Source organism: Ranitomeya imitator, chromosome 1 (genome assembly GCF_032444005.1).
Source record: "Ranitomeya imitator isolate aRanImi1 chromosome 1, aRanImi1.pri, whole genome shotgun sequence".
Taxonomy (NCBI): domain Eukaryota; kingdom Metazoa; phylum Chordata; class Amphibia; order Anura; family Dendrobatidae; genus Ranitomeya; species Ranitomeya imitator.
Window position 1 is genome coordinate 666,699,940 of NC_091282.1, and position 12,293 is coordinate 666,712,232.

Genomic DNA, 12,293 nt, shown 5'->3' on the forward strand with positions numbered 1-12,293 from the left:
AAGTAAACTTTGGTCAGTTGACTACACAAGTTGGTATGGGATAAAATTACTAGTATTTATCAGTTTTTATTACTGTTGGTAAGATTAGTATATAAAAATGTACTGAGCTTTTACTTCCTGCACTCATGTAGCTTCTGCTTTGGATCTGTGTGATTGTATGGTAACAAACAGGGATGCAATTACTGTAACCAGAAACAAGAATGTCGCTTTCAGTATTCTTATAGAAGCCCCTTCTCCAAAGCAAGATATAATGATTTAGCATATTTCTTTAACTAGCTGCCTCATCAGAATATTAACATAACCATTATAGCACTACTGTAGTAAGCAAAAAAGTTTTTTTTTTTTCATATCTAACCTAATAAAATACATTTTAGAACAAGAATTTGGAAAATCCGTAACTAAACTTTCTATGGAACAGCAACTCCTCTACGTGATCCAAAAGTTCTCTCTCTCTTGTTCTTTCGGTCCTTTTCCAAGTCTTTACGCCGGGTATCTCTGCTAAAAAGGGGAAAAAAAGTTATATGGGGAAATTATTTTTTTTTTTTTTTAATTTGTGAAGTGGAACGGAGCTTTCTCAACTGAACAGATCAATCAGAAGTGCCCTTCAGGTGCAGCCTTCCTTCTTATATCTTTGAGGGCAGTCTCACACGTCCAGATAATTCCGGTACCGGAATTATCCGCGTCCGTGTGCCAGTGCGTTTGTGGCACATTAGTGTGGCACACATGTCCTGCCCGTGTGCCCACTGGGTACCACACGCACCGTGCAGGAGACAGCGCTACTGTAAGCGCTGTCCCCCCCCACTGGTGCTGAAGCCGGCATTCATATCTTCCCTGCAGCAGCGTTTGCTGTACAGAAGATATGAATAATCGTGTTTAAAATAAAGATCCATGACCCCACCCCCTGTGCGCCCCCCCGCTGTTATTAAAATACTCACCCGGCTCCCTCGCTGGCTGGCGCTGCTTCCTGTCCTGGCCGCACCTTCTACTGTATGAGCGGTCACGTGGGGCCGCTCATTTACAGTAATGAATATGAATATTCATGATTGTAATGGGGGGCTCCACGTGACCGCTCATACAGTAGAAGGTGCGGCCAGGACAGGAAGCAGCGCCAGCCAGCGAGGGAGCCGGGTGAGTATTTTATTAACAGCGGGGGCGCACAGGGGGTGGGCACATGGAGCTTTATTTTAAACACGATTATTCATATCTTCTATACAGCAAACGCTGCTGCAGGGAAGATATGAATCGCGGCTTCAGCACCAGTGGGGGGGGACAGCGCTTACAGTAGCGCTGTCTCCTGCACGGCACACAGACTGCACACGGACAACGTCCGTGTGCGGTACGTGTTTTACACGGACCCATTGACTTTAATGGGTCCGTGTAATCCGTGCGCTCCCACGAACACTGACATGTCTCCGTGTTTGGCACACGGAGACACGGTCCGCAAAAAAAAAAAATCAATGACATCTGCACAGATGCATTGATTTCACTGTGTCTACGTGTGTCAGTGGCTCCGGTACGTGAGGAAACTGTCACCTCATGTACCAGAGCCACTGACGTGTGAAACCGGCCTTAGGCAGTCATCTAAACCCCAGAGTAATAAACAGCCCCCCATGAGAGTGCTGGTGGGCTACAGAAATACAGTTGGGTCATTAGAGAGGAATCACTGCAGATGAGCAATATTAGAAATATTTCACATTGTTTGTGTCCCACTCTTCTATCCTCCGGTCACATTTCAAAATGTTAGTGGAGTTTGCTGTAAAAACACCTAAAGTTGCAAACTTGGCACTGACTGCCCATCCAATACCCAGAGCAGTATCAATACCTACCCTATCACTAGTAGCAGAGAGCTTATGCCCACCGCACCGGGTACACTAAACCCTGACCACCAGTGTTTGCTGCATGATTTCTACAATACATCAAGGGTTTCTACCATTCATTTCTAAAGGTTCCCTCAAATACCTGGTTGGAAGATGAGGCTGTTTATAGGTATTCTTCAATATGGAAGACTTGCTCTGGTCTGCACCTGTGTTTTCTTTAGTGTCTTGCCAAGGCTTCAGCTTGCCTTTAAAAAGAAAAAAATATATATATATTTGAGATTGAAGATAAAGTATATACGAATTATGTCAATCGGTATAAAGAGGCTGAAATAGTAGGAGCAAAACAAATTTTGGCCAAAAGGAAGAGATCCATCAAGTTAATAAAGATGATTTTGTAAATCTCATAATTAAAAAAGCAAAAACACCAAATTGGGGACGCTGCTAAATCATTCATACAACTAATACTAGAATATTAAATCTACTATATAATTGTCTAAGGGTCACTTCCGTCTTTCTGTCTGTCACAGATATTCATTGGTCGCGGCCTCTGTCTGTCATGGAATCCAAGTCGCTGATGGTCGTGGCAAAACGCCCACGACCATTGCCACGACCAATCAGCGACGCCCGCAGTCCGGCGGCAATATGGCCGCTCTTTCCTCCTCGCAGTCAGTCAGTGCCCACTCCATACTCCCCTCCAGTCAGCCCTCACACAGGGTTAATGTTAGCATTACCGGACCGCGGTGTAACGCACTCCGGTTACGCAGCTATTAACCCTGTGTGACCAACGCTTTACTATTGATGCTGCGTATGCAGCATCAATAGTAAAACGATCTAAAGTTAAAAATAGTAATAATTTAAAAACAAAAAAAAATTCTCACCCTCCGCCGTCACGTCCTCTCCTCTGCACTGCAAGCAGCAGGTTCCGCTTCCAAAGATGGTATGGGAGAAGGACCTTCCATGACGTCACGGTCATGTGACTGCGACGTCATCACAGGTCCTGCGCTCATACCAATCCTGGGACCGGAGGATTCCGCGTGCACCGTACACAAGCGGATGGTGAGTATGTGTTTCTTTTTTATTTTGTAACCTGTTACATACGTGCCTGGGCAATATACTACGTGGCTGGGCAATATACTACGTGGACATGCATATTCTGGAATACCCGATGTGTTCGAATCGGGCCACCATCTAGTATTATATAACCAAAAAGGATACAGTATTCATCAGATAATGCCAAGTCCATGAGACGCTAAGGCCATGTGCACACGTACAGTATTTTTCGCGTTTTCCGCTATAAAAACGCGAAAAAAAAAAACGCTTACATATGCCTCCTACTATTTACAATGTATTCCGCATTTCTTGTGCAAATGTTGCTTTTTTTTCCGCGAAAAAATTGCATCGCGGAAAAAAAAGCATCATGTTCATTAAATTTGCGGAATTGCGGTGACTCCGCACACCTAGGAGTGCATTGATCTGCATACCTTCCGCATGGGGCTGTGCACACCATGCGGGAAGTAAGCAGATTATGTGCGGTTGGTACCCAGGGTGGAGGAAAGGAGACTTTCCTCCACGGACTGGGCACCATATATTTGGTCAAAAAAAAAAAGAATTAAAATAAAAAATAGTGATATACTCACCCTCGATGGCTTCCCGCCTCTGCGCTGCATGCTGCCGCTTCTGTTCCTATAGATGGTCTGTGTGAAGGACCTGCGATGACGTCGCGGTCCTGTGATTGGTCGCGTGTCCGCTCACGTGACCGCGACGTCATCGAAGGTCCTGCACACACACACACCATCTAAAGGAACGAACGCCGCTGAGGAGATCTGCTGTCTGCGGGTGAGTATAACCTTTATTTTATTATTTTTAATAATTCTATCTTTTACTATTGATGCTGCATAGGCAGCATCTATAGTAAAAAGTTGGTCACACTTGTCAAACAGTATGTTTGACAAGTGTGACCAACCTGTCAGTCAGTTTTCCAAGCGATGCTACAGATCTCTTGGAAAACTTTAGCATTCTGCAAGCTAAGTACGCTTGCAAAATGCTAAACCGCAAAAAAAAAAAACGGGGGAAAAAACGCAAAAAATAAATAAAAAAAAATGCGGATTTCTTGCAGAAAATTTCCGGTTTTCTTCAGGAAATTTCTGCAAGAAATCCTGACCTGTGCACATACCCTAAAATACATCCCCTTAACAATGAAACTCAAGGTTAGATCCAATGGGGTAAAGGTATAATAAGATCTACTGACAATAGAAAATGTATATGTATGGACTAAGTGATTAATCAAATTTGTCATAGATCCAAACAGACAAAGAGTTCCAATGAAGGAGGTGTTAGAAAAATTAATCTAATGAATAGGTGCAAGTCAATGAAGAAACTACCGTATTTTTCAGACTATAAGACGCACCGGACCATAAGACGCGCCCCAAATTTGGGGTGAAAATTGCAGAAAAAAAGATTTTTTTTTTTTGTAAGATGGGGGTCCGTCTTATTGTCTGAATTTACAGTATCTTACATGAGGGCTGGCGTTAGCAGAGCAGGGTCACAGGAGGCATGGTGTCTGCAGAGGTGGGGTGATGCGGTACGGCGTGCATCTGAGCAGGGTCCCTTCCTGCTTAGGTAGGTGACACCACAGCCTGGTGTCCATGGGGGGTGGGGGGGATGTGGGGGGGAGTGGGTTGCAACAGTGGTGTGGCGACAGCAGAGGTGCGGGGATAATAAGCGGTATGGCGTGAGCAGGGTCCCTACCACAGGTGAGGTGACGCAGCGGCCTGGTATCCAATGTGAGCAGCAGGGCCGGGTTAATCACCAGTTTCTCGGTGGCGGCCATCTTCCTGAGGCCACGCGTGCGGAGATGGAGTGTTCTGCTTCCAGGGACTTCAGCAAAATGGCCGTGGGAGCGCAGATGGAGATCGCGGCACCCATTTTCCTGAAGCCGAGATCTAAATCTGAACTCGGCTTCAGGAAAATGGCCGCCGCGATCTCCATCTGCGCACGCGTGGCCTCCCGCGGCCATTTTCCTGCGAACTCAGCCTCAGGAAGATGGCCGCCGCCGCCACCGAGAAACCAGTGATTAACCCGGCCTTGCTGCGTCACCTCAACTGTGGAAGGGACCCTGCTCATGCCATACCGATCATCCCCGCACCTCTGCCGCCACCGCACCTCTGCCGCCGCCACCACACCACTGCCGGTAAGCCTGCATTACGACTATAAGACGCACCCCCCATTTTCCTCACATTTTTATATCATTAAGTACTGCCAGTGACTGGAACTCCCCTCAATAGTGAAATCACACCTTATGGCACTGAGGAGCGAAAGAAGAATAGGACTTAGTGATGACCAGTGCAGCGCCCCCTCACCCAGACGTGCATTTTGCCACCTACTTCTTTTCTAACAACTCCTTCACTGGAGGCTGTATTGGATCTCTGGCAGATTTGATTACCCACAACATACCTTTTCTATTGTCAGTAGATCTTATTATAACTTTGCATCTCCTTAACACTAAAACTCAATGTCAAATTCAATGGGGTAATTAGAGAGTCTCTAAGGCCTGACGAGATAACCACTGGACTTATATGATGAATACTGTATCCTTTTTGGTTATATTATAACAGTTGATTGTATATGCCGTGTATTAATTGCATGAATGACTTAGTAGCATAAAAAAAATATATTTTCTCCAACGCCTCATTGGGGGACACAGGACCATAGGTGTATGCTGCTGCCACTAGGACACTAAGTCTAAGTTCACATTAGCGTTGCGCCGCTGTTGCGTCAGCGACGCAGCGGCGACGCGCCCCTATGTTTAACATAGGGGACGCGTGCGTCTTTTTGTTTGCGTTTTTCGCCGTGTGCGTCGTTTCCGACGCTGGCGTCGGACGCACGAAAACGCTACAAGTTGCATTTTCTGTGCGTCCGATTTTGGTCAAAAACGACGCACGCGTCGCAAAACGCAAACAAAAAGACGCACGCGTCCCCTATGTTAAACGCAGCGCGCGTTTTTCGATGCGTCGCGCGCTGCGTCGCCGACGCAGGGCGGCGCAACGCTAGTGTGAACGTACCCTAAGTGAACACAAAGATTAACTCCTCAGCAGTATACATCCTCTCTCTGGCTGAGATTCAACCAGTTCTTGCTTAGTGTCTGTAGGAGGCACTTGGGTCGGTTTCAGACCTCAACGTTTTTTAGAGTTAAAATTTTGTCTGTAAATTATTCTTTTTAATTAACGGAGTGAACATAGTTACATGGTTATTAAGGCTGAGGGAAGACTATAAGTCCATCTAGTTCAACCCATAGCCTAACCTAACATGTTGATCCAGAGGAAGGCAAAAAAAAAAACCCATGTGGCAAAGAGTAAGCTCCACATTGGGGAAAAAAATTCCTTCCCGACTCCACATACGGCAATCAGACAAGTTCCCTGGATCAACGGGGTGACGGATTCCTTTCAAGGGTCCGTTTCCTCCCCCCCCCCCCCCGAACCATCAACAGGCGAGAACGCAGAGTATATCTCCCCGTACCCTCTCCTGCGACAACTGGGACACGCCTAATCTCTCCTTGGGGCGATGGTTCCTTCATGGTCCCGATCTCCCCACCCCTGAAAGATGGCGAGCACATGGAGTTTTTTCCTTTCATGTTCCTCTCCGGGGCCGAGAAGATACTACAGCTGGATACACACAGGCCCCACCTAATGGCTTTACTATAGCCCCACAATCGCTGGAGAAGATGTACAGAGGGTCCTCTCCGTCCCCGCTATAGGGAGGATGGATTGAGCTCATACCCTTAGAATTACAGGAGGCGCTGCACAAATCCGGCTCTGCTACATCACCTCTGAGTATGAGCCCTTGTGCTTTTCTGCGAGAGGATGGTGGGGGTCCTGGTCCCTGGGGAGAGGAGCCGCTGGCTTGGTGCCAGAGGCAGTTGACCGGTGTTTCATCACGGCCCCCTTCATTCTCAGCCTGCGCGCATCGCCGGCAGGCCTCGGAAATTTAGTCCCCGGCTTTTAGCCGGACAAGGCCGCAATTTACATGGCGCCGCCCACCCACCCACCCACGTTCCTGGTGCTTCTCGTCCTGAACGAGAGGTGCCCTTATAGTCTCGGGGGCCATGTTTTTTCCAAGCATCTGCGGTGGGATCACGCTGATTGACAGCCTCTCAACGCGACAGGACCGCCAAACTTCCTTCTGCGGTTTTTCAGACCACAGATTCCTTCCCTGGGGAAACGGGCACAGGACCCTGGGTAAGCTGCATCAGCCTCTGGAAGAGAGCTTAAGCCCTTCTCTGCACCTATAGCGCACACTCTGCCTTTAACTCTAAAACACACTGTCTCAATCTAAGGAGACCAAACGGGTTAACAAAAAAAAACAAAAAAAAAAAAAACAGTGCAATACTACTTTGCCCCGTGCCCACAATACTCAGTCATGCACGGATTGTGACCCAGCCTGTGTGCAGCCACCTCCCGCCACCACTGACCCTGCTGAGCCTAGTCCCCCTGAGTGGGCCGCTTTCCTGGCCAAGGCAATAGACTCTCTCCGGGGGATAAGTCGACCGCGGTGGACTCGGGGGGTGTCTATTGATTCGGGTCCGTGAAATTGACTACCTGGCTCGCACTGTCTTCAAGGCTTCAGGAGCAGCACTCTTCCCATCCTTCACTGCGACTTGGGTGGCCTAGGCAATGGTCGCTTAGGCAGAGGTGTTAACCGCAACCATCCACGACAGCAATCTTGCCCCGGAGGCGGCCAAACTCGCTAGCCAGATAGCTCAAGCCGGGGACTTCCTAGTTTATGCTTCTATAGATGTGGCCAATTGCGCTGCACAGGCAGCTGCAAATGCAGTCTCCATCAGAGGGGCCCTGTGGCTCCGAAATTGGCGAGCAGATTCTGCTTCCAAAACATTGTTGACTTCTCTACCTTATCAAGCTAGTCGTTTATTTGGAGAAAAACTGGACCAAATTATTTCTGACGCTATCGGAGGAAAAAGAGTAAATTTCTTCCTCTGCAAAGTCCTACCCGGCCGTTTCGGAATCAACAGCAGCCTCGGTTCCGGCCTTTTCGCAACAACTCCAGTTGGTCTTCTACAACCTTCTCTTCTGCATAAGGACGAACTCTGCGTGGAGTCAGAGGTTCCCAGGTCTCATACAGACCTAACCGTACCTGGAAATCCAGACAGTGGTCATCTGGCTGTAAGGGAACCAGATCCCGTAGATTTTCTACACTCGTCGCAACATCCGGCGGACACCCGACAAAGTAGGCGCTCGCTTACTTTCGTTCCGTCACGCCTGGCTCTCGGTCGTTCACGATGAGTGGGTCAGGGAGCTGGTGTCCTCTGGACATAAAATAGTTGTCTTCTCCTCCCCCGACACGTTTTTCCTAGTCTTCTCCCCCCAAAACAAGGACATCAGCTTTTCTTCAGGCCATACAGGCGTTACGAAGGGACGGAGTAATTATTCCGGTCCCTCAGGACCAAAGGTTCAAGGGGTTTTATTCAAACCTATTTTGTGGTTGCAAAGAAGGACGGATCACTGTGGCCTATACTAGACCTAAAGCTGTTAAACAAGTTTGTCAAAGTTCGACGTTTAAGAATGGAATCTCTCCGTTCAGTCGTCGCGTCCATGGAAAAAGGAGAGTTCCTAGCATCCATATACATCAAGGATGCTTACTTTCACATCCCAATTTTTCCTTTTCATCAACAGTTCCTACGCTTCACATTCTGCGAGGAACACTTACAGTTTGTGGCCTTGCCCTTCAGCCTCGCCACCGCCTCCAAACTTTTCACCAAGGTCGTGGCAGCTGTCATGGCCATTCTTCACACTCGGGTAGTGGTGGTACTTCCGTATCTGGACGACCTACTGATCAAAGGCCCGTCCCATCTAGCCTGCGAGGAGTCCGTCTGTGTCACGGTGGATACTCTCTCGCCTGGGCTGGAAAATAAACTTCGAAAAGTCTTCTCCGGTACCGGCTCAGCATATTTCCTTCTTGGGAATGATCCTGGACACTTCCCGCGGGTTGGTCATTCTCCCTCCAGAAAAGGATTTGGCCTTACAACAGGGAGCACGGAGTCTTTATTGCCTCATTGGGGGACAAAGGAACCATGGGTGTATGCTGCTGCCACTAGGAGGCTGCCACTATGCAAATAAAGTTAGCGCCTCTTCTGCAGTATACACCCTATCGACAGGAAGTAGGATATCCAGTTTAGCTTAGTGTCAGTGGGAGGTGGACAAGGGTCTTTCTTAGACCCATATCTACCTCACTGTGCGTCGTTCCTTTTCAGGTACCACGGAGGGATACAGCGTGAACAATCACAACTGTACTCCCACAAACAGACTATGAGTATGGCGTGTACTGCCACCCCGTATCCTTATACGTCTAGCTGCAGGGTTTGCTCCGCTCCTCTTCTTCCTGCTTTTCGGGCGGGCTTTTTTCCTGCCTACCTCTTAGTCAGCTCCTTCCTGCTGGGACTTAGCTCCGCCCCGATACTTGGCTCCACCCCCTGGTCCCGCAGCTTAACTCCGCCCCCTTTTCCCTGTCCCAGAGCAGGCTTTTCAGCATGTGTCCCTGCAGTGTGCAGTTTTTCACACCTGGACACCCTCTCGTGACTGCCATTTTTCCTCTTGGTGGATCCAGATTATACCTTTTTCCTGTGGAGCCTCCTCTTCCTGGCACAGCAGCCCTACAGTCTGGAGCTGAATACAGGACGACTGCACATACTGAGAGTAGCTGCTCTGCAGCCCGACACTCTCCTCGGCTCTCCTGTCCCCTAATGTTCTTGCATCAGTTAATGGGTCTGCTCATCATGAACCCACCGTCCAGGAGTTCCTACCCCAGGTGAGACCGAGGCCCCTATCCCTGGGTGGGCTTTCCTTCTGTCTCAGTGTGGCGGACCTCACCAGGATGTCACGACCCTGGTGTCCGTGCTTGACATATTGTCCCTCCCAGCCCCCCGCAGTTGCCAGTGGGTCACATGATTCTCTGTCCGGCCTTTTCAACACAGGCCACAAGAGATCCAGACAGGAGCGAAATTCTAAGTCATTTTCCCGCTCCATCTCGCCTTCCGGTCTGGCACGGTGAGATCCCTCTTCCAGATCCTCCTCTCCAGAGTCAGACGGGCGTCATCGGTCATGTTTTCAGAGGAAGATTCAGACTTAGTTTCAATACAGGCCTCTAGCATGAGTGATAGGGTACAAAGCCTTATTGTTGCAGTCAACCAAACCTTATGCATCATGGATACCTCTACGGAACCCGAAGAATAGGCGGTTTCATTTAGACGGTCAAATCCAACTTCCAAGGTCTTTGTCCCACACACTTAATTTTTGTGGCACTTGCCAGGGGAAAGGTGAACCATACCAGATGCTTTCAAACAGGGAAGCGTCTCGGCATCCTATATCCCTTCTCCCCTGAGCTCATCGCTAACTAGACTAATTCCTCGACAGCGGACTCGTCAGTCCCCAGACTGTCCACCAACATGGTCCTTCCACTTTCTAATGCAGCATCCCTCATGGATTCCAAGGATACAATTGCTGGAAAAATCAGCCTTTGAAGCTGCTGCTTCTGCTTTGTGCCTCGGCCATTGCCTCTACCTGGGTCTCAAGGACCACAGCTAGATGGACCTAACAGCCTTGTAACGGCACCCCGGCTGGAGCTCTTCTGGGGGAGCTGGCCGACCTGACAAACCAGATTTCCTATGCAGGGAAATATTTGGCAACTGTCTCCCTAGATGCACGGCTTGTGCAGCGCACGCGTCCAGCAATATGATGGCCATCTGGCGGAATATTTGACTCAAGACATGGCAGGTGGACTTGTCTTCAAAGAAGTCCCTTACCAGCCTCCCTTTCCAGGGGGCCAGCCTTTGACTACATGTTGGAACAAATTATTAAGGATGCCACGGGAGGCACGAGTTCCCTCCAAGCCTCGCCGGCCTCCCCTGATATGGCAGTTCAGCTCCCTTTTTGTCCTTTCGCTGTTTCGCGGTGTCGGAAGATTCCTCTGGCTAGCACAGACCGCGGTCTTGCCTGGTTAGATAAAAGGCTTCCCTTCAAGCCTACCCCTTCCTGGCGTTCCCGCAACTCTCATGGTAGGTCCACCAAGCCCAGACCTGGCAGATCTTCCTTGGCATAACTCGTGCTAAGGGCCCAGCGTTCCTCCCAGTTTGGGCGGGCCTCTTTTTTCAGGGACGTTTGGCTTGCCTCGGTGGAGGTCAGGGAGGTGGTATCCTCTGGATACAAGATAGGGTTTGCTTCGCGGCCCCGGAATCGCTTTTTCGAATCCCACCCTCTAAAAGATCCTAATCTGATCCCAGGTTTCTTTGCGTCCATTGCCTTTCTTCTTTGTTCTGAGGTTATCGTTTCCATCCCAGAGTAGGAATGCTTCACAGGTTTCTATTCAAACCTGCTTATAGTGCCGAAGAAAAGCGGCGCAGTTCGACCCATCCTGGATCCTAAGTTAGTGAACAAAAGGTTCCGCCTGCGGCATTTCAGAATGGAGTCCCTCTGTTCAGTATTGGCTTCCATGGAACCACAGAAATTCCTGTGCTCCATAGAAATCCAAGATGCCTATCTCCATGTTCTGATTTTCCCAGCACACCTGAGTTTCCTGCGTTTTGCGGTGCAGAAGAGTAATTTCCAGTTCATCGCCCTGCCGCTCGGTCTTGCGACCGCACCCAGTGTCTTCATAAAGATCATGGCTACATTTATGGCCATTTTCAGGATCAGTGGCCTAGTGCTCATTCCGTACCTCGAAGACATCATCAAGGCTCCGCCCCTCTCTCAGGCCCAGGAGAGTCTGACCATCGTCCTCGACTCCCTGTCCAGTTTCTGGTGGCTGGTCAACAGAACAAAGTCTTGTCTTGTTCCAAGTCAGTGCCTCGTCTTCTTAGGCATGCTGTTTGACACCCGTCAGTCGAGGTTTTTTTGTTTGTTTTTTTTAAATTCTTGCTCTTCTCAAGGAGAACCAGGCAATTCTCCAGGACGGAGTTCGCTCTCTGCAAGGCCCTCGGCTGCCTTCCTTCCGTTCAGCAATGAAGGCCATGGTGGCAGCATCGGAAGCGTTCCCTTTTGCGCTGTTCCACTTCGGCAGGCCATCCTTTCTCAGTGGGACAGGTCTGTGCTGTCTCTGGATCGTCCAATTCGGCCTTCCGTCCAATTCAAATGGTCTCTCAGCTGGTGGCTGTCATCCCCTCTCATTCCCCAGTTCCGGTCCTTCCTTCTCTCCCATGGCAGGTGGTGACGACGGTCACCAGCCTTCCCGGCTGGGGCGCAGTTTCTTCCCGCCATCCGTCAGTGAAAGGGGCGTTGGTCGGAGCAAGATTCTCCTCTGCCGATCGACATCCTTGAGATAGGGGCCATTCTTCTGTCCCTGAGTAACTGGGAAAGGGTTCTCAGAGGTCTGCCAGTCAGAATCCAGACATCCAATGCCACGGCTGTGGCATAAGTCAATCACCAGGGAGGGAATCAGTCTCTTGGAAATGGCGGAGGTATCCAAGATCCT

General features: G+C 49.3%; 1 protein-coding gene across 2 annotated transcripts in view; it reads right to left on the reverse strand.

Annotated features, from left to right (window-relative positions):
- Nucleotides 1-50: 50 nt before the first annotated feature.
- The window catches only part of NUSAP1 (nucleolar and spindle associated protein 1), a 129,347-nt gene continuing 117,104 nt past the window's right edge, over nt 51-12,293 (reverse strand). The window contains exons 11-12 of one of the 2 annotated variants that reach the window (XM_069729299.1): nt 1,960-2,062; nt 51-495 (exon numbers count right to left, since the gene is read on the reverse strand). In XM_069729299.1, the coding sequence (XP_069585400.1) occupies nt 408-495; nt 1,960-2,062 (191 nt within the window). In that variant the 3' untranslated portion in view covers nt 51-407. Of the gene's footprint in view, nt 499-1,959; nt 2,063-12,293 lie in introns of both variants that reach the window. The other variant, XM_069729289.1, reaches the window with a different exon arrangement.